General features: G+C 41.9%; 1 protein-coding gene and 1 non-coding gene across 2 annotated transcripts in view; one reads left to right on the forward strand and one right to left on the reverse strand.

Annotated features, from left to right (window-relative positions):
• The window catches only part of FREM3 (FRAS1 related extracellular matrix 3), a 97,792-nt gene that overhangs the window by 30,359 nt on the left and 46,161 nt on the right, over window positions 1–21,272 (reverse strand). The window contains exon 3 of the mRNA XM_060654079.3: window positions 3,108–3,254. Within this exon, the coding sequence (XP_060510062.3) occupies window positions 3,108–3,254 (147 nt within the window). The remainder of the gene's footprint in view (window positions 1–3,107; window positions 3,255–21,272) is intronic.
• LOC132693437 (U6 spliceosomal RNA) lies at window positions 11,437–11,542 on the forward strand. The gene has a single exon (XR_009616820.1). It is a non-coding gene; the product is annotated as a U6 spliceosomal RNA (small nuclear RNA).

Here is a 21,272-nt window from a genome sequence, read left to right on the forward strand (position 1 = left end):
AGATGAGTACAAAACTGTCTTAGCTTCCAGAGAGCTCAGAGTCTAAAAAAGAAGCCACTAGAATGTGTGTGCACCATATGGAGGTGGAGATCTTCGGCCGTTTTGTTCACTGATGCACTGCTGGTGATTACAACAGTGCCTGGCATGTAATAAGTATTCCATGAGTATTTATTGAGTGAATATTTTGTATCTAATAATTTTAATAATTTTCATTAATTAAATTAATTTTTTTTCTCATGCAGATCTGTACTCCTCGTGGCTTGATTCCTTATGTATCTAGCGATTTATGATTGTAAGAGAATTGTGAGTAATTTTCCAGACACATAGGGTGCTGTTGGTGAAAATGGAGAGATGGGGATAGATCTGAGGTCTGTGAGGAAATAGGAAATCAGAGACTCACTGAAGAAACTGAACACCAGCAACACAGTGTTAAAGTACTCAATGTGAGGTATGAGGGTAAAAGGTGCTACTCTATCCAGGCTGAATAGAGCCTCCCCACACCACAAAATGTTCAAGCAGTATTCTAGATTGTTTGGTTCGATTCCAACATCCCAAAGAAAGCCTAATGCAGCAAGAATACCTACACCTCATCACTTTAGTTCTCATTATAAGGTGAAGACTCTGTAGTTGTTCCAGTGTATGAAATTGAATATTATGACTTGACACCAGCTATTGTGGAAAGCTTTACATAAAATGAGCTGAATAGCTCCTTTTGCCCTTTCCTCTGACTCATTCTCAGAGAATCTGATATCTTTTCAAAGACACCCACATCTATAGAGTGTGAAAATAATTTCCAAGGTAAGAGAGCTTGTGTTGACTTTTAAAAACTGTTGAAGAAAGCTTGCATCAATACTAGTTTGGTAACCAAGAATGAATGCTCAATATTTAGGAAGAGCCTCCTCTGGCCACATGTTGGAATTGGAGAAAATAAGAAGAGGGAGTGTCTGTTGTCCTTAGCCACAGCTTAAGCAGAGGTAGGGGGTACTGCTGTATAAATTGAATAGGAACATGACTACTTAATATTTGGTGAGCACTCTGTGTGACGTGCTAAGAATGCAATGCTGAGGTACAGCCACCACTACCCTTTAAGAGGTTTAGAAGACGGGGTGGCCTGGGTGGCTCAGTCGGTTGAGCATCTGCTCTTGATTTTGGCTCAGGTCATGATCTCATAGTTTGTGAGTTTGAGCCCCACATCGGGATCTGCATTGACAGTGCAGAGCCTGCTTGGGATTCTTTCTCTCTCTCCCTTTCTCTGACCTTCCCCTCCTCTCAAAAATAAATAAATTATAAAAAAAAGAGGTTTACAAGGGAAGATAAACAAGTGATTTCAATTCTGTTTGATTTTGAGTGCCATGATATAATAATGATATTTAACATTTATTAAGTATTTAATGTGTGCCAGGGACTATGTTAGATTGAATTACACACATCATATTTAATCTACTAATTTTGAGATGGATATTTTACAGATAAAGACATTGAAGGTCATTAAAGCATCACAAAAAACAATATGTATCAGAGCAGGAATTCAAACCCCACAGTTGGTTTGTTTTGTTTTGCTTTGTCTTGTTTTCTTCTAGCTCCTTCACTTTGACTGCCAGCCCCAGCATGGGTGAAGGGATTAGATGGACTTCTTGCAGCACTAAGGTTCCCTACTTTGGTGTTGATGTGGTTTTAAGTAGTGTTTTGTAGGACAGAAGAATTGACTGTATGTAGTTTACTTAACAATACATGGGTGACTACCATATGCCCCATGCTGTTTTCAGAATTACCCAGGATGTAGTACCTGCCCTAGTGGAGCTGGAAATCTACTGAGGAAGACAGACAGTGGACAGATGGACATATGAGGCATGCCAGGGATGGTCCATGTAGAATAAAGCAGGACATGGGGATAGCACCTGTGTAGGGGCTGGTTCAGATAGGGAGGCTAGGGACATCTCTCTGAAGAGTTTACTCTATAACCATCCAAATGGTTCTGGGCAGATAGATGAGTTTTTTCCGTAGGCAGGATATGAAAATACTTCTTGACATACTAACCCCAATCTTGTGCCTATGAGAAATCCCTGAGATAAAGAATTATAAAGACAGAACCCTAAAAGAAAAAGGAGGCATATTTCACCTGAAGTTCCTGCAGTAGGTTCTACTGTGTGTTGAGAAAGTAACCCGCAGCATAGACTAAGGCTGAGGACCACCCAGAAATCAGAGTGTTCTTATGCTGACCTCTTTTCCTAGGGGAACAGTCTGATCCCAGAGCCTCAGGCCTGGAGAGGAGACTAGGGAAAAGCTTGTCTTTTCTTAATTGCCTGTTCTCAGCCGTCTCCTTCCTGGCTTCTCTCCAAATAGTTTTGATATGTTGGCAGGTCTCTCGATTCCGAATGTCTGGGAAACTCAGGAAGCTCATTTGTAAAATGAAGATAACACACTCCTATCTGTCTTGTCAATAGTTAGCAAAAAATAAAGACAAAATGATCTCTGAAAGTTTTGGCAGCTACAGATATTATAAAAATCTAATGCATTATTACAAAAATTATTGTTAATAATTAATGATGATAATGACATGTATTATGTAGTCATTATATATCTGTTTACCCCAAGTTGTAGAACATAGAAAAATTTGATGCTGTACATGTTTTGGAGGAATTTATAATCTAATAGCAGGGTGAAAACAATTATATATAATCAAAAGAATAGCTACAACAAAACATAATAATTACCATGTACTCACAAATAATTTTTCAAAAGAAATAGCTGGAACTAAGCATAATCATGTATTATATGCTTAAAAACAACTTGAAAAGAAACTGAGTGACTTGGGGATTGTGATATGTGGCTATGAAATTTTCCTGGCATCTTCTGGGTTGGAAAGAGAAATAATGTAACCTTCCAGGAAAGTCCCAACAGGAGGAGGAGGATGAAAAGTTGGAGTGTATATTTAAGCCCATAACTCACATTGAGTAAAAACTATGGCACCATTCCATACATTTTCTTTAGAAGTTTCCCCAAACCGGTTGCTGATTCTCTTCCAATCTGTTCTCTCATAATTGTTTCCAAGCTTAGATGTCATGTTTCTGTTACCTATTACCATGAACCAATCCAAATTTACTCACTGATAAAGGATGTTTCTTCAAGATACCCTCTGCGCGTGAGGGTCACTTCTAAGAACGTGGAGTCTTCATCCACAATGTAGTATTCTTTCTCCAGAGAAATCCAAGCCCAGTTCAGATGGAAAGGTTGATGTGTTAGCTTATTTCCTCCTGCAATTGATAAGGGTAAAGGAGAAGTTGGATGACAGTGAGAGAATTAGATAGAAAAATCATCTAATGCAGGGTTTGCATTTTGCTTCTAAAGCCAAGGGTTTCAAAATACATGCTCCTTTTTTATAGAGAAAGAAGTGCTTTGCTTTTCTAGAGAATGTCATGAGCCCTATGTGAGGCCCTGTTCCCCCTGCTTAATGCAGGATTATTAACCTGAGTCTATTCCTAAAAGGTCTTACACATTAGGGTTCCAAAGAACCAAAGCTTGGTAGTTTTAAATTTCACTCATATTCAACACTCCCATCTTTTGCTCACTGTTTCCTTTGTTTGCTTCCTTTCTCCCCTCATTTTCTTTCTCTGCCTTCTGATATACTCTTTTGTATTGTTTATATATCCATTTGCTCTCACAATAGGCTACAATTTCCCTGAACACAGTGCCCACATTATATTTCCTTATTTTATTACTGTGAGGATCTGGTATGATGTCTTGAACTCAGATTCTTTTTTTCTTCTTCTTTTTTTTTAATGTTTATTTATTTTTGAGAGAAAGAGAGAGAGAGACTGAGAGAGACAGACCATGAGCAGGGGAGGGGCAGAGAGAGAGGGAGACACAGAATCTGAAGTAGGTTCCAGGCTCTGAGCTGTCAACACAGAGCCCAATGAGGGGCTCAAACTCACAAACTGCGAGACCATGACCTGAGCTGACGTCGGATGCTTAACAGAATGAGCCACCCAGGCACCTGAACTCAGATTCTTACTGTTTAAAAACTGTCCAAGTGGACTGTAAGAGACAAGGATATAGGGGGTCTATCTTATTTCCTCTTGTCCATACTGGGTCACAGGCTTCTTTGATGATGATTAACCTGGCTCCATATTGAGCCTGTGCAATGTGTGTGGATTGGAAGAAAGAGCAGGTTTCCCTCCACTGGAGAGCCATTGTTACAAATAATCACTTGTAAAAGGATGTTGAAATAGGACTCTCTAGGCCTCAGTTGAAACTGAGGCACCAATATAATAGATATGAGCTAACAAAGTGAGTATAGGCAGACTACCACCTACAAAGTTTACAACAGAAAGCTTTACTAACCAGTTCCACAAGTACTAAACCCCTAAATCAGATCGAGCATATCATAAAAAGGCAACATGTAGAACAAGAATGGAGGATTTGTAAAGAGAGTACTTTAGAAAAAGCTGATGGGCATCTCTACCACCACCCAAGTAGGGTGTGGGCAAGGAGTAGAGCTACATTCTTCACCTCCAGCCCAGGGAGAGTGGGCTTCAATGAACCTGTTAGAGAGCTGACATGTCCTTCATGTGACTGATGCATTACCAAAAAAGTTCATGTGGCTTTGGCAGGGTAAGGAGAGTGGAGAGGCCTGCTTTTGGGAAGTAATTAAGTACCATGAAGACTGGGACAAGGAGAGCATGTGTGTGGGCCAGAGGTGGGTCATCTGCCCAACAGAACCTGTCGAGGAGGCAATGCGATCCCAGTGGGAAGCTGGAAGCTGACCACCAGATCCCTGTCAACTGCAGAAACGGTGAAAGATGAGGAACTGCATGTTCCATAGTCAGGACTCTTTAAGGGACTCATGAAAACACCAACTGAAGAAAGAGTCACTGTTAAATAGTTGCCATCCAGGGGCCCCAACATCGGATGCAACAATACTTGCCACACCAGACTATGCTCTGTCCCCCATCTCCCCTCTCTCTGGGGCTAGCCGAAGGATCAAAGCTTTACTAGGAAGCCAGGAGAACCATGAACATGGGAAGAGCAGAAGATGGCCTCTGCCCTCCCCCCTTGTCCCAGCTCTGGCTAATAGCTGCAGAGAAGGCATAACACAGAACAAGTTCTGATTTAATTATTGCTTCGGGCTGTGAATTCTAATGACCAGACTGACACTGTGTTTTTGATTTAATATGGCTGTAAGATGTTTTTACCTGAGAGTGATTAGAAAAGTTGTGTGACTGCCAAGTATCCATTGTAGGAGGAAGGGAAGAACCTTTCCTCCCAGCACCACCACTGAAAAAAAATGTTAAAAGAACATACAGCTAAAATCATAATTGATTACATCACAAGTTGTGCTCATTTGGTGCACCAGGAACGCACTGATATACAAATGCAAGGTAAATGCACCTGCTGAATTTCATGTTTATGATCCATCTATCTTCTCTTTAAAGAACATTATTGATATTACTGTGGATATTTTGATAAGTACAGAAAAGTGTAAGACAAATATACCAGAAATCCTTTTATGTTATTTAAAGATATGATACTGGTCTTGTTTCTAGTTTGAAACCACTTAAATTCATCAAGTATGTAGTTTTGTTTTGTTTTGTTTTGATTTTGAAATCATGAGTCAAAATAATACTTTAAGTTTACTCTTTTTTGAAGTTCTGTCATATAAGCTTTAGTTTGTTCTGATAACCATACTACAGAGTAGGACAAATATTAGTCTCATTGTATATCTAGGCAAGTAGTTTCAGGACAATAAAGTAACTGGGCCAGGTCTGTGCAGGGTAGTGGCAAGGTCTTGTCTGGACTGCAGACTTCTAGTCCTGTGCTCTGGTTTTGACTCTGAGTGCCACTCCTATGATTAATGCTCCTGGATCAATGCAACTCAAATGCTTCAAAAGGGAAATGGGCAAGGAGCACCTGGGTGGCTCAGTCAGTTGAGCGTCCAACTTCAGCTCAGGTCATAATCTCACAGTTGGTGAGTTTGAGCCCCATGTTGGGCTCTCTGCTGTTAGCACAGAGCCCACTTCAGATCCTCTGTCTCCCTCTCTCTCTGCCCTTTCCCACTTGTTCTCTATCAAAAATAATAAATAAACATTTTTTAAAAAATGGAAATGGGCAAAATCTATTGCAAACAAGATTCTCCGAATCAAAATATCCATGATGAAAAAGGATCAACAAGTAGAGACAAAAATATTTTCACATCCCAAATGTATATGATATGGATTTCTCAAAAAACGGGGTCTGAAACTCTTTAGACTCTAGCAGCTACCCTAAGTTTCTGCCCCCTAGATCCACATGGCTTCTTGTTAAGACTTCTCTCTGGGTGTTTGCTTCATTCTGTATTCTCTGAATACCAGCTAGCTTTCTCCACTTGTCCATGCATGTATCCTGCGTGTCCCCTATGTATCCTGATTTGCTTATCTTTATTTCACATGACCAGCAGAGATAGATTAGCCTCATGGCATTTCAATGGTCAAGCTTGGGTGTGGGTAGCTGTGGTGTTATTAGGTGTGGCCTGGCTGCAGTGTGAGGTTGAGGAGGAAGGCAGTTCTTAGTGAAAAGCGCTCGAAGATTTAGATATCTAAATGGTATTTGTGTCCTAACATCAGGATGCAAAAACTAGGTGAAAATAGTAGAGGGCCCTTTTACATTCTTGTCACCAATAGTTTTTCTGTACTCAGATTCTTAAAATAAAATGTACAGATAATCCCAAGAAGCAGCCACGTGGCACAGAAACAGCAGGGATTTTGGATATCGTGTCAAGTGACCACTCTGCTACTAATTAGCTATATGGACTCAGAAAAGTTACCAAGTACCATTGAATTATAGATTCCTTGACTGTTAAATGAGCATGATAACAATAACAATGACAGGAATAATATCTTCCTCAGAGCTGTAAGGATTACCCGGGATAGTAAAGGTAAAAATGACGACGAATGATGCCTGGCACACAGTAGGCACTCAAAGAAAGTGGTCACATTAAGGTTATACTGACTTCGATGCACATAATTTAATGGAGAAGCAGGAGAAAATAAGTACAAATCAGTACTTTTAAATGTATAAATCAGTTAGGTACAGAAGACCATTTGTTTGCTCATTTACACATCCTATAAATAATTACTTTAAATTCTAACCAATCAGCAAACACAGTGCTAAGATTTGTGCTAAGTGTTGTGGATCAAAAGACATGCAAGTGATAAAGTTAATTTGTATATCAGGACCCACAAAATGGACCAGTGGCCCAGTCCATGTCACAAAATCTAAACCTAAGTCAGCCTGTGCTTACTGGAAACTCCTGTCAAGGAAACTCAACATACAAGCCTCCAACTCAACTTTGGCTACTCAAATACTTCAAAAGGGAAATGTGAGCCTTATAAGGAAATCCCCAGCCTCCCAGCCAACCATGCACTGTTTCCGGGTTGCCTCTTCGAATGCTCTATGAGACTTGCCCTCGTGCCCAAATCCTGTGGGAAGTGTTCCATTGCTTGTGAGGCACTGCCTCCCCCAGTCCATGAATGGCCTTCTCTTGAATAAAGGATATCAAACTGGTTGCTCAATTGTATTATTTTTGTCACTTGACACAAGGTATAATTTCTTCAGAGAGGATGTGGACAGATTTCATGAGACAGTAAGGGCCTAAGCATTGGGCGGTGATAGTGGAGAAGAAATGGACAGTTTAGAGAGAATAAAGGAGAATTGACAGGTTTGGGGGATGAGAAGCCAGAACACATGAGGAAGGCTGTCAGAGAGGGACTCTGAGCTTAAATCGGGCAGCTGGAGGAATTGTGTAATGTGAGCAGACATTGAGAAGTTAGGAGGGGAAGACAACTTGGGAGTTTAATTTCAGATTTGGCTTTGAAGGGATGATAAGAAGTCCAAAGGAAAAGTTCATCAGTTATTTTGGATACTTGGAGATTTGGGAAAAAGTTTCAGGAACGGACAAAGGCAAGAAATGTATATTTGGGTGTACTGTGATACAGGGAGTCTCTGAGAGGGAGTTTTAAAGTCCAGTTTTTCAAAATAACAATAAAGAGCTAAATATAGATTATAAAATTTTTATAATTAAAAAATTTTTTTTTACATTTATTTTTACATTTTTGAGAGACAGAGACAGAGACAGAACACAAGTGGGGGAGGGGCAGAGAGACGAGACGCAGAATCCAAAGCAGGCTCCAGGATTGAGCTGTCAGCACAGAGCCTGATGCAGGGCTCAAACTCACAAACTGTGAGATCGTGACCTGAGCCGAAGTCAACCGACTGAGCCACCCAGGCGCCCCAATTTTTTAAAAAAATTTTTAATGTTTATTTATTTTTGAGATTTTGAGATTTTGAGATTTTGAGATTTTGAGAGAGAGAGAGAGAGAGAGAGAGAGATGTGTAGAGTACGAGCGAGGGAGAGACAGACAGACACAGAATCCAAAGCAGGCTTCAGGCTCCGAGCTGTCAGCACATAGCCTGATGCAAGGCTGGAACCCAAGGACTGAGAGATCATAGCTTGAGCCGAAGTCGGATGTTTAACTGACTGAGCCACCCAGGCTCCCCCCAGGCACCCTAATTTTTGTAATTTTTTTGTTTATTTGAGAGAGACAGAGAGAGTCCAAGATGGGGAGGGACAGAGAGAGGAGAGAGAGAATCCCAAGCAAGCTCTGAAGAGTCAGGGTGGAGCCCGATGTGGAGCTAGAACTCATGAAACTGTGAGATCATAACCTAAGCCGAAATCAAGAGTCAGATGCTTAACTGACTGAGCCACCCAGATGCTCCTATATTATACAATTTTTGTACTTTGTCAGACACTGCCTCTTAGACACTGTCTTTAGAGTAGTATGATCCTGGCTGAGCACCTGACATCAGACATCCTGGGCCCTGAAGAAGCTGATTCAGGCATTGCCCTTTTCTACTCTCAGACCGGTTGGTCCCTGGACTTTGAAACAGGAGCCAAGCCAGGAGCAATGTGGAGGAAAGGACTTGGTCTCTACCAGTCACCTTGACTTGCATGTGTGGCTCTGACTTAGTCTCTCCTATTGGTTGGCTATGCACCATCACTTGCTGGGGAAAGGGTTGGGAGTGGGGGGTAGAAGGGATTGGAATATAAGAAAGAGGAAGTGGTTGGAATGGCCAGGGAGCCCCTGCTAAGATGGAGGTCCCACCTGTGAGGGTCAGTTACAGGGCCCTTAGCTTTGGAAGTCAGGGCATTCTGAGGAGGAGAGGAGGTGTGGGATGTGACTATGATCCTTTCCAGTGGGGGCCAGAGAGGATGGTTGCCTAGGCCTTAGCTGTGCCCTCCCAGACTTCAGTTGGTAGCACTCTTCACAGGTGCAGCTTCTTCCCCTGGACCCAGAAGCAGGCAGGCAGCCAGCTGATGCATTAACAATTACATCCCAAATAATGAGAGGTGGTTTAATGTATAATGAATAAGAATGCAGACGTTGGATTGCATGAAAGTCCAATTTATGAAAGACTTTGCATAGATGATGTTATGTATTTCAATAAGGAAGTAACTGTAAAAAAAAAAAAAGAAGAAGATCAAGAACTAAATGTTGGGGACAGTTGCCTTTGGGAGCCAGTGAAGGAAAATAAGTAACAAAATGGAAAATAAGAAGCCTTTGAGTTAGTTTCATCCCACTGTGTAAGTCTGATATAAAACTACCATCCAGAAGTAAAAAAAAAAAAAAAAAAGGAGAGTTTCAAGCATAACCATAATCTTCTTATCAAAGGATGATACTTTGTTATTTGCTATATCAAATGATAACAGCTACATATCTAGTTATACTCTAGGGCAGCATTTTTCAACCTCAATACTATTGACATTTAGGCTGGATAATTCTTTGTTGTGAGGGGCTGTCCTTCGGATTGTAGGATGTTTAGCAGTATCCTTGACCTCTTCCTACTAGAAACCGACAGCAGTCTCTCACCTACCCCTATCCTCCAATTGTAACAATAAAAAAAAAAAAAAAATCTCTAGACATTGCCAAATGTCCCCTAGGGAGAAAAATAATCTTTCATTGAGAACCACTGGTGCAGATGAAATTAAAGGATGTTACTGCATCTCTGATAAAAAATGTTCCTATTGGGGCACCTGGGTGGCTCAGTCAGTTGAGTGTCCGACTTCAGCTCAGGTCATGATCTTGCAGTTCTTGAGTTCGAGCCCCGCATCAGGCTCTGTGATAACAAACAGCTCAGAGCCTGGAGCCTGCTTCAGATTCTGTATCTCTCTCTCTTTCCCCCTCCCCTGCTCATGCTCTGCTTCTCTCTGTCTCTCAAAAATAAATAAATGTTAAAAAAATTTTTTTAAATGTTCCTATATTTCATACTCCTATTTTGGGAGAATGACAAATGAAACATTTTGGATTTGAATTTGACATTGATAATCAAACATTCCCTGTTGACTTCAGAAGGTAGCCTGAATCTAAGTTAATCTGAGGAAAATCAGAAGGATACAATATCAAGGACATTAAAACTATTTTTCCTGTGGACAAATCAGAGTTTAAAGTTGGGGACAAGAGTGATATTCATGGAATCTGATTAACCATCACACTTTTTTCCTGGGCAGCTATTGAAATGGAAGCATCAGGTCGTTAAGTTTAGGTGGGAAGACCAGAGGCAGCCCTCCCACACGTGATCTCTGTGCCATAGGCAGGTGCCTCCATCCCTGCTCCCCCATCTGTAAGACTGTGGTAGACAGGGGCACAGGAGGCACTGGATGGGAGAGACCATGTAGGTGGGGAAGTGTGGGCACGTCATTTTTATGGTTTGAGCTATTATTATTAAGTTCCTTTTTTCCCCCTTCATGAGTCAGGAGAATGAATTATTAAGAAAAGAACTATGTAGAACAAAATTAATGCTCTAATGTTCTAAACAGAACATATAAGCTCATAATGGGGGATGTAGGATGAGGGTAAATAGGACCAACATGTCCCAAGTGCCTGATACATGTGGAGCTCTGGGCTAGGGAGTGTGCAATCTGCCAATGTGAAAGAAGAAAAATAAGAGACAAACAAGATGGAAGAGATAGGAGTCAGGGAATAGGAACTGACAGGACCAGTCTGGACGAGGAAAAGATCTGAGTGCACAGTGAGGTGAAGAGAAGTAGAAAAGTGAATTTTGGAATGGCAATGGCTTAGAAAGCAATTGGAAGTAATAATGGAGAAAAGAACTGCAGAATTTCAAGCTTCTTGAATTGAAGGGCATAATGCATTTACATTTTCATAATTATCTCCCATTGAGTTTTTTTTTTAAAAGGAAATATATCCTAAGTGTTTTACCCAAATACTATATTCAGGAAGATCTAATTTTGATGTAACATAGGTACCAGTTTTGGTTTCTGATATAATCTCTTCTTTTCAAATGAAATGATTGGAAAACACCTTAAAATGAAAAATAGATTATGTATTGCTAAAGACAATTTTGAAAATACATCTAAAATAAATGCTGACTCTCATGCTTGCTTTGGCAGCACATATACTAAATATACTAAAATTGGAACAATACAGAGAACATTAGCATGGCCCTGTGTGAGGATGACATAGAAATTCATGAAGCATTCCATGTTGAGAAAAAAATAAAAACAAAAAACAAATAAATGCTGACTCTCAAATGAGTCAAATCAAGTACTAAATGATAAGGTAGCAGTCATTGTCAAATGTTAATGGCTTATGGCCTTGAGCCTGAAAAAAGATTTAATTGAATAGGATATTTGATCTCAAATGTTTAATAATTACCCAATGAAAATCTAATATCATACTCATGTTTTTTAATACTCCATGACATTTTCAAATAGCTTCATTGTCATAAGCATTTAACTTCTACAGCCACCAACTTTAAAATGTATCTGACTTCCATAAGCACCACCTCATCATAATACCTATCACTATCAATTTTCACGTAGTGTCAGTTAATACCATTTTTCTTTGGAAAATGCTTCACAGTGCCTCATTGTGATGAAATGTGTTTGAGGCTTGATGTGTATAGCTAAGTTGCATGTCTACAGAATAGAACTATAATAAATATAATGTATTCTTCCCCAGTAGAGGTATAATTTCAGGGAAAAGAAAGTAACTTGAGATGGAAGAATTAACAAAATTAGGTAAGAGAAAAAGTCAAATTGCATGTCAGATCAACTTCCATTTTCTTTCCCTAGCTGTCTCCAGTGTTCCTGGAGTTGTGAGTAGCAATTTAAAACCATGTTCTTTGTTGGGTGAGATATGCCACATCCCCTTCCTGCACAAGGATATTATTCCACCCTCTTTTCTTTTGCATAATTCACTTCTATTCAGTAATTCCATGGGCCTGCCTGATTCTTCCTTCAATGATTCAGGGTGTGACCACCCATGACCCAAAGCAGGGGAGGAGAGGTGGCCCTCCTTTTGGAGTCCCCAACACACAGGTGCATGTCCATTCTCTTCTTGAGGAACAACAGGTTGTTTTGTGCAAATCAGGTTTTTCAGAAAAGGAGGGGAAAACTAAAAAGCAAACAGATGAGCTATCTACAGTCATTTCTCTCATTGTGTTCTTCTAAGCTACAGCAATGTTACTTCCCAGACCGTGTTTCTATATTCACTTATGCAGTCTTTGGAAATGTGTGGGCAGGTGATGGAGGAAGAGATCTTTGTGTTCACCGCCAGGTGGGAGGGGCTACAGGGGCGGCAGGTATAATGCAGTGTGACAGAGGTGTTTGGTATTCTTTTTGGAGATGTCCCCAAACTGTCTTGATGATATATTTGGCTCTCCATTTTGAAGAATAAAAACCCAACATGTTATTGCTATGTATGACAATACAAGTTATCTGTGCCCTTTCTCGCCTTCTTAAAATAGAGTTCTTCAATATTACTGCAGTGGAAGCAGGGGGAAAAAGTAAAGACCAGAAGCTTTTCTTCGATTGTTTTGCATGCCTCAATAGGGGCACCACATCCTGCCCTTGACACAAAACAAAACTACCCGAAGTACTCTCAAAGCAAGACTTTAGAATATTAAAAAAAGGATGAGACTGTATTAGCAGAAGTTTCCAACTAGAAGGAAAGAAAAAATACACCAATTGCATGATCACATGCAATGGCCATTTCTCTTTGGGAGTTGGGGCTCCACATGGCATAACTGAAAGGGAGAAAACATTGTGCCTTCTTCCTTCTCAAGACTCTACAGGATTCAAGGAGGATGTTGAAGCAAACTCTTCCTTCCAGAGAATGTAAATGTAATGTAATGTAATGTAATGTAATGTAATGTAATGTAATGTAATATAATGTAATATTATGCAATGCAATGCAGACCAATGCAATACATACAGCAAATTCCTCTTTGGAGATCAGAACAATCATTCTCATTTTTGGATACCATCTAGATAGAGCCAGAGAAAGCAAGAGGGTCTTTCTCAGAACCTCATTGTTCTTTCTCTCCAAAGAGGGATGGAATTAAAACCTTTCTGATCAGTAGGAAGATGGCGGCATAGGAGGACGCTGGGCTTACCGCGCATCCTGCTGATCACTTAGATTTCACCTACACCTGCCTAAAAACCCAGAAAACTGCCAGAGGATTAGCAGAACGGAGTCTCCGGAGTCAAGCGCAGATGAGAGGCCCACGGAAGAGGGTAGGAAGGACGGCGAGGCAGTGCGCGCTGCACGGACTGGCGGGAGGGAGCCGGGGTGGAGGGGCGGCCTGAGAGCCAAGCAGAGCACCTGAGTCTGGCTTGCAAAAGCTGAGGGGCCAGACAGAGTGTGTTCTGACAGCAAGCGGGACTTAGCATCTGGGAGGTTATAAGTTAACAGCTCTGCTCGAAGAGTGGGAAGGCTGGAGGACAACAGGAGGGAGAGTTGCTGAGCCCCGGGACGGGACGACAGAGCTCGGTTTGGCAGGGAACAAAGGCACTCGCCAGCGCCATCTCCCTCACCCATCCCCCAGCCCAAATCCCAAAGGGAACCGGTTCCTGCCAGGGAACTTGCTTGCTCTGCCCAAACAACCAACGCTGTGCTTCTGCAGAGCCAAACCTCCGGCAGCGGGTCTGACTCCCTTCCACTGCCACAGGGCCCTTCCTGAAGTGGATCACCTAAGGAGAAGCGAGCTAAGCCTGCCCCTCCTGCCCCCGTGCACCTTGCCTACCCACCCCAGCTAATACGCCAGATCCCCAGCACCACAAGCCTGGCAGTGTGCAGTAGCCCAGACGGGCCACACCACCCCACAGTGAATCCCACCCCTAGGAGAGGGGAAGAGAAGGCACACACCAGTCTGACTGTAGCCCCAGCAGTGGGCTGGGGGCAGACATCAGGTCTGACTGCGGCCCTGCCCACCAACTCCAGTTATACACCACAGCACAGGGGAAGTGCCCTGCAGGTCCGCACCACTCCAGGGACTATCCAAAATGACCAAACGGAAGAATTCCCCTCAGAAGAATCTCCAGGAAATAACACCAGCTAATGAACTGATCAAAAAGGATTTAAATGATATAACAGAAAGTGAATTTAGAATAATAGTCATAAAATTAATCACTGGGCTTGAAAACAGTATAGAGGACAGCAGAGAATCTCTTGCTACAGAGATCAAGGGACTAAGGAACAGTCAGGAGGAGCTGAAAACCGCTTTAAACGAGATGCAAAATAAAACGGAAATGTCCACGGCTCGGATTGAAGAGGCAGAGGAGAGAATAGGTGAACTAGAAGATAAAATTTTGGAAAAAGAGGAAGCTGAGAAAAAGAGAGATAAAAAAATCCAGGAGTATGAGGGGAAAATTAGAGAACTAAGTGATACACTAAAAAGAAATAATATACGCATAATTGGTATCCCAGAGGAGGAAGAGAGAGGGAAAGGTGCTGAAGGTGTACTTGAAGAAATAATAGCTGAGAACTTCCCTGAACTGGGGAAGGAAAAAGGCATTGAAATCCAAGAGGCACAGAGATCTCCCTTCAGACGTAACTTGAATCGATCTTCTGCACGACATATCATAGTGAAACTGACAAAATACAAGGATAAAGAGAAAATTCTGAAAGCAGCAAGGGATAAATGTGCCCTAACTTATAAAGGGAGACCTATAAGACTCGTGACTGATCTCTCTTTTGAAACTTGGCAGGCCAGAAAGGAATGGCAGGAGATCTTCAGTGTGCTAAACAGAAAAAATATGCAGCCGAGAATCCTTTATCCAGCAAGTCTGTCATTTAGAATAGAAGGAGAGATAAAGGTCTTCCCAAACAAAAACTGAAAGAATTCGTCACCACTAAACCAGCCCTACAAGAGATCCTAAGGGGGATCCTGTGAGACAAAGTACCAGAGACATCGCTACAAGCATGAAACATACAGACATCACGATGACTCTAAACCCGTATCTTTCTATAATAACACTGAATGTAAATGGACTAAATGCGCCAACAAAAAGACATAGGGTATCAGAATGGTTAAAAAAACAAGACCCATCTATTTGCTGTCTACAAGAGACTCATTTTAGACCTGAGGACACCTTTAGATTGAGAGTGAGGGGATGGAGAACTATTTATCATGCTACTGGAAGCCAAAAGAAAGCTGGAGTGGCCATACTTCTATCAGACAAACTAGACTTTAAATTAAAGGCTGTAACAAGAGATGAAGAAGGGCATTATATAATAATTACAGGGTCTATCCATCAGGAAGAGCTAACAGTTATAAATGTCTATGCGCCGAATACCGGAGCCCCCAAATATGTAAAACAATTACTCATAAACGTAAGCAACCTTATTGATAAGAATGTGGTAATTGCAGGGGACTTTAACACTCCACTTACATAAATGGATAGATCATCTAGACACACGGTCAATAAAGAAACAAGGGCCCTGAATGATACATTGGATCAGATGGACTTGACAGATATATTTAGAACTCTGCATCCCAAAGCAAGACAATATACTTTCTTCTCGAGTGCACATGGAACATTCTCCAAGATAGATCATATACTGGGTCACAAAACAGCCCTTCATAAGTATACAAGAATTGAAATCATACCATGCATACTTTCAGACCACAATGCCATGAAGCTTGAAATCAACCACAGGAAAAAGTCTGGAAAACCTCCAAAAGCATGGAGGTTAAAGAACACCCTACTAAAGAATGAGTGGGTCAACCAGGCAATTAGAGAAGAAATTAAAAAATATATGGAAACAAACGAAAATGAAAATACAACCATCCAAACGCTTTGGGATGCAGAGAAGGCAGTCCTGAGAGGAAAATACATTGCAATCCAGGCCTATCTCAAGAAACAAGAAAAATCCCAAATACAAAATCTAACAGCACACCTAAAGGAAACAGAAGCAGAACAGCAAAGGCAGCCTAAACCCAGCAGAAGAAGAGAAATAATAAAGATCAGAGCAGAAATAAACAATATAGAATCTAAAAAAACTGTGGAGCAGATTAACGAAACCAAGAGTTGGTTTTTTGAAAAATAAACAAAATTGACAAACCTCTAGCCAGGCTTCTCAAAAAGAAAAGGGAGATGACCCAAATAGATAAAATCATGAATGAAAATGGAATGATTACAACCAATCCCTCAGAGATACAAACAATTATCAGGGAATACTATGAAAAATTATATGCCAACAAATTGGACAACCTGGAAGAAATGGACAAATTCCTAAACACCCACACTCTTCCAAAACTCAATCAATCAGGAGGAAATAGAAAGCTTGAATAGACCCATAACCAGCGAAGAAATTGAATCGGTTATCAAAAATCTCCCAACAAATAAGAGTCCAGGACCAGATGGCTTCCCAAGGGAGTTCTACCAGACGTTTAAAGCAGAGATAATACCTATCCTTCTCAAGCTATTCCAAAAAATAGAAAGGGAAGGAAAACTTCCAGACTCATTCTATGAAGCCAGTATTACTTTGATTCCTAAACCAGACAGAGACCCAGTAAAAAAAGAGAACTACAGGCCAATATCCCTGATGAATATGGATGCAAAAATTCTCAATAAGATACTAGCAAATCGAATTCAACAGCATATAAAAAGAATTATTCACCATGATCAAGTGGGATTCATTCCTGGGATGCAGGGCTGGTTCAACATTCACAAATCAATCAACGTGATACATCACATTAATAAAAGAAAAGATAAGAACCATATGATCCTGTCAATCGATGCAGAAAAGGCTTTTGACAAAATTCAGCACCTTTCTTAATAAAAACACTGGAGAAAGTCGGGATAGAAGGAACATACTTAAACATCATAAAAGCCATTTATGAAAAGCCCACAGCTAACATCATCCTCAATGGGGAAAAACTGAGACCTTTTTCCCTGAGATCAGGAACATGACAGGGATGCCCACTCTCACCGCTGTTGTTTAACATAGTGTTGGAAGTTCTAGCATCAGCAATCAGACAACAAAAGGAAATCAAAGGCATCAAAATTGGCAAAGATGAAGTCAAGCTTTCACTTTTTGCAGATGACATGATACTATACATGGAAAATCCGATAGACTCCACCAAAAGTCTGCTAGAACTGATCCATGAATTCAGCAAAGTTACAGGATATAAAATCAATGTACAGAAATCAGTTGCATTCTTATACGCTAACAAGAAAGCAACAGAAAGACAAATAAAGAAACTGATCCCATTCACAATTGCACCAAGAAGCATAAAATACCTAGGAATAAATCTAACCAAAGATGTAAAAGATCTGTATGCTGAAAACTATAGAAAGCTTATGAAGGTAATTGAAGAAGATATAAAGAAATGGAAAGACATTCCCTGCTCATGGATTGGAAGAATAAATATTGTCAAAATGTCAATACTACCCAAAGCTATCTACACATTCAATGCAATCCCAAACAAAATTGCACCAGCATTCTTCTCGAAGCTAGAACAAGCAATCCTAAAATTCATATGGAACCACAAAAGGCCCCGAATAACCAAAGTAATTTTGAAGAAGAAGAAGACCAAAGCAGGAGGTATCACAATCCCAGACTTTAGCCTCTACTACAAAGCTGTAATCATCAAGACAGCATGGTATTGGCACAAAAACAGACACATAGACCAATGGAATAGACTAGAAACCCCAGAACTAGACCCACAAACGTATGGCCAGCTAATCTTTGACAAAGCAGGAAAGAACATCCAATGGAAAAAAGACAGTCTCTTTAACAAATGGTGCTGGGAGAACTGGACAGCAACATGAAGAAGGTTGAAACTAGACCACTTTCTCACACCATTCACAAAAATAAACTCAAAATGGATAAAGGACCTGAATGTGAGACAGGAAACCATCAAAACCCTAGAGGAGAAAGCAGGAAAAGACCTCTCTGACCTCAGCCGTAGCAATCCCTTACTCGACACATCCCCAAAGGCAAGGGAATTAAAAGCAAAAATGAATTACTGGGACTTTATGAAGATAAAAAGCTTCTGCACAGCAAAGGAAACAACCAACAAAACGAAAAGGCAACCAACGGAATGGGAAAAGATATTTGCAAATGACATATTGGACAAAGGGCTAGTATCCAAAATCTATAAAGAGCTCACCAAACTCCACACCCGAAAAACAAATAACCCAGTGAAGAAATGGGCAGAAAACATGAATAGACACTTCTCTAAAGAAGACATCCGGATGGCCAACAGGCACATGAAAAGATGTTCAACGTCGCTCCTTATCAGGGAAATACAAATCAAAACCACACTTAGATATCACCTCACGCCAGTCAGAGTGGCCAAAATGAACAAATCAGGAGACTATAGATGCTGGAGAGGATGTGGAGAAATGGGAACCCTCTTGCACTGTTGGTGGGAATGCAAACTGGTGCAGCCACTCTGGAAAACAGTGTGGTGGTTCCTCAGAAAATTAAAAATAGACCTACCCTATGACCCAGCAATAGCACTGCTAGGAATTTACCCAAGGGATACAGGAGTACTGATGCATAGGGGCACTTGTACCCCAATGTTTATAGCAGCACTCTCAACAATAGCCAAATTATGGAAAGAGCCTAAATGTCCATCAACTGATGAATGGATAAAGAAATTGTGGTTTATATACACAATGGAGTACTACAGGGCAATGAGAAAGAACAAAATATGGCCCTTTGTAGCAACGTGGATGGAACTGGAGAGTGTTATGCTAAGTGAAATAAGCCATACAGAGAAAGACAGATACCATATGTTTTCACTCTTATGTGGATCATGAGAAACTTAACAGAAACCCATGGGGGAGGGGAAGGAAAAAAAAAAAAGAGTTAGAGTGGGAGAGAGCCAAAGCATAAGAGACTCTTAAAAACTGAGAATAAACTGAGGGTTGATGGGGAGTGGGAGGGAGGGGAGGGTGGGTGATGGGTATTGAGGAGGGCACCTTTTGGGATGAGCACTGGGTGTTGTATGGAAACCAATTTGGCAATAAATTTCATATATTGAAAAAAAAATAAAACCTTTCTGAGTTCCTTCCAGGTTTATCATTCCCTAATTCTTTCTGTCCCCCTTGGTAGGTGGCACGGTCACAGCAATAAAGAAAACATATTAACTTATTATGTCCCAGTTTGGAAAAATAGTATTACTCAGCATAAGTTGGTGCAACTTGATAAATCAAATGCAAACTTTAAGCTCTCAGGAGGTTTATCCACATGTGAGGAGGATGAGTTCTTGGGAAGGCACACCAACTATCTGGGTACAGAGGTGCACTGGCACATCCAGAGGTGTGATCTTAACCCCACTGGTATATTACAACTGAGTCCTTTCATATCTGAGATCTCATGTGAAAATCCAATGCTTACCACCACCTTGAATACAGGGACGGGCATACATGACATTTGACAAGTGAAGTGCCTATATATAGTTCAGTAATTGTGCCTCACTCAAGGTCACATAGCTAGTCAATAAATCTAAAAGTATGCAAAGCCCTCCATGGTCTGGATTCTTTCCACCATGGCTCCCCACCTCCCGTCATCTCCTACCTCTCTTGCTGCCTTTGGAGCCTATGAGTTGGCTTATTCTAAGTTATGTGCAGTTTGTGAAGCTAACGGTGAAGCTAAAAATTCTTAGTCATCCTTCAAGGCCCAGTTTGAACATTGTTCCTTGGAAAAACTTCCCTGGGTGATGGCTCATCTCTGTCACTCATGAACATATCTCCTTGCTAGTACTTGAGTGAATTGTCTCTACGTCTGGTTCTCTTTCCATATCAGTAGCTTATTTTCATTATGGAGTTCCTAGCCCTTGGCAAAGATCCTAGAAATTACAGGGCTCAATAAATACTTGTTGAATGACTGACTGCCTCCTGGAGAAAAACTGACCTAAACATAGATTTAAAGAATAGAATGAGAGGAGTGCCGGAAGATGGCGGCGTAGGAGGACGCTGGGCTCACCGCGCGTCCTGCCGATCACTTAGATTCCACCTACACCTGCCTAAAGAACCCAGAAAACCGCCAGAGGATTAGCAGAAGGGAGTCTCCGGAGTCAAGCGCAGACGAGAGGCCCACGGAAGAGGGTAGGAAGGGCGGCGAGGCGGTGCGCGCTCCACGGACCGGCGGGAGGGAGCCGGGGCGGAGGGGCGGCTCGCCGGCCAAGCGGAGCCCCCGAGTCTGGCTGGCAAAAGCGGAGGGGCCGGACGGACTGTGTTCCGACAGCAAGCGCGACTTAGCGTCTGGGAGGTCAGAAGTGAGCAGCTCTGCTCGGAAAGCGGGAAGGCTGGAGGACAAAGGGAGGGAGAGCTGCCGAGCCCCCGGACGGCAGAGCTCAGCTTGGCGGGGAACAAAGGTGCCAGCGCCATCTCCCCCGCCCATCCCCCAGCCAAAATCCCAAAGGGAACCGGTTCCTGCCAGGGAACTTGCTCGCTCCGCGCAAACACCCAACTCTGTGCTTCTGCGGAGCCAAACCTCCGGCAGCGGATCTGACTCCCTCCCGCTGCCACAGGGCCCCTCCTGAAGTGGATCACCTAAGGAGAAGCGAGCTAAGCCTGCCCCTCCCGCCCCCGTGCACCTTGCCTACCCACCCCAGCTAATACGCCAGATCCCCAGCAACACAAGCCTGGCAGTGTGCAAGTAGCCCAGACGGGACACGCCACCCCACAGTGAATCCCGCCCCTAGGAGAGGGGAAGAGAAGGCACACACCAGTCTGACCGTGGCCCCAGCAGTGGGCTGGGGGCAGACATCGGGTCGGACTGCGGCCCCGCCCACTAACTCCAGTTATACACCAGAGCACAGGGGAAGTGCACTGCAGGTCCTCACCACGCAAGGGACTCTCCAAAATGACCAAACGGAAGAATTCCCCTCAGAAGAATCTCCAGGAAATAACAACAGCTAATGAACTGATCAAAAAGGATTTAAATAATATAACAGAAAGTGAATTTAGAATAATAGTC

This window comes from Panthera onca, chromosome B1 (assembly GCF_046562875.1).
Source record: "Panthera onca isolate mPanOnc1 chromosome B1, mPanOnc1 haplotype 2, whole genome shotgun sequence".
In the NCBI taxonomy this organism is placed as follows: Eukaryota; Metazoa; Chordata; class Mammalia; order Carnivora; family Felidae; genus Panthera; species Panthera onca.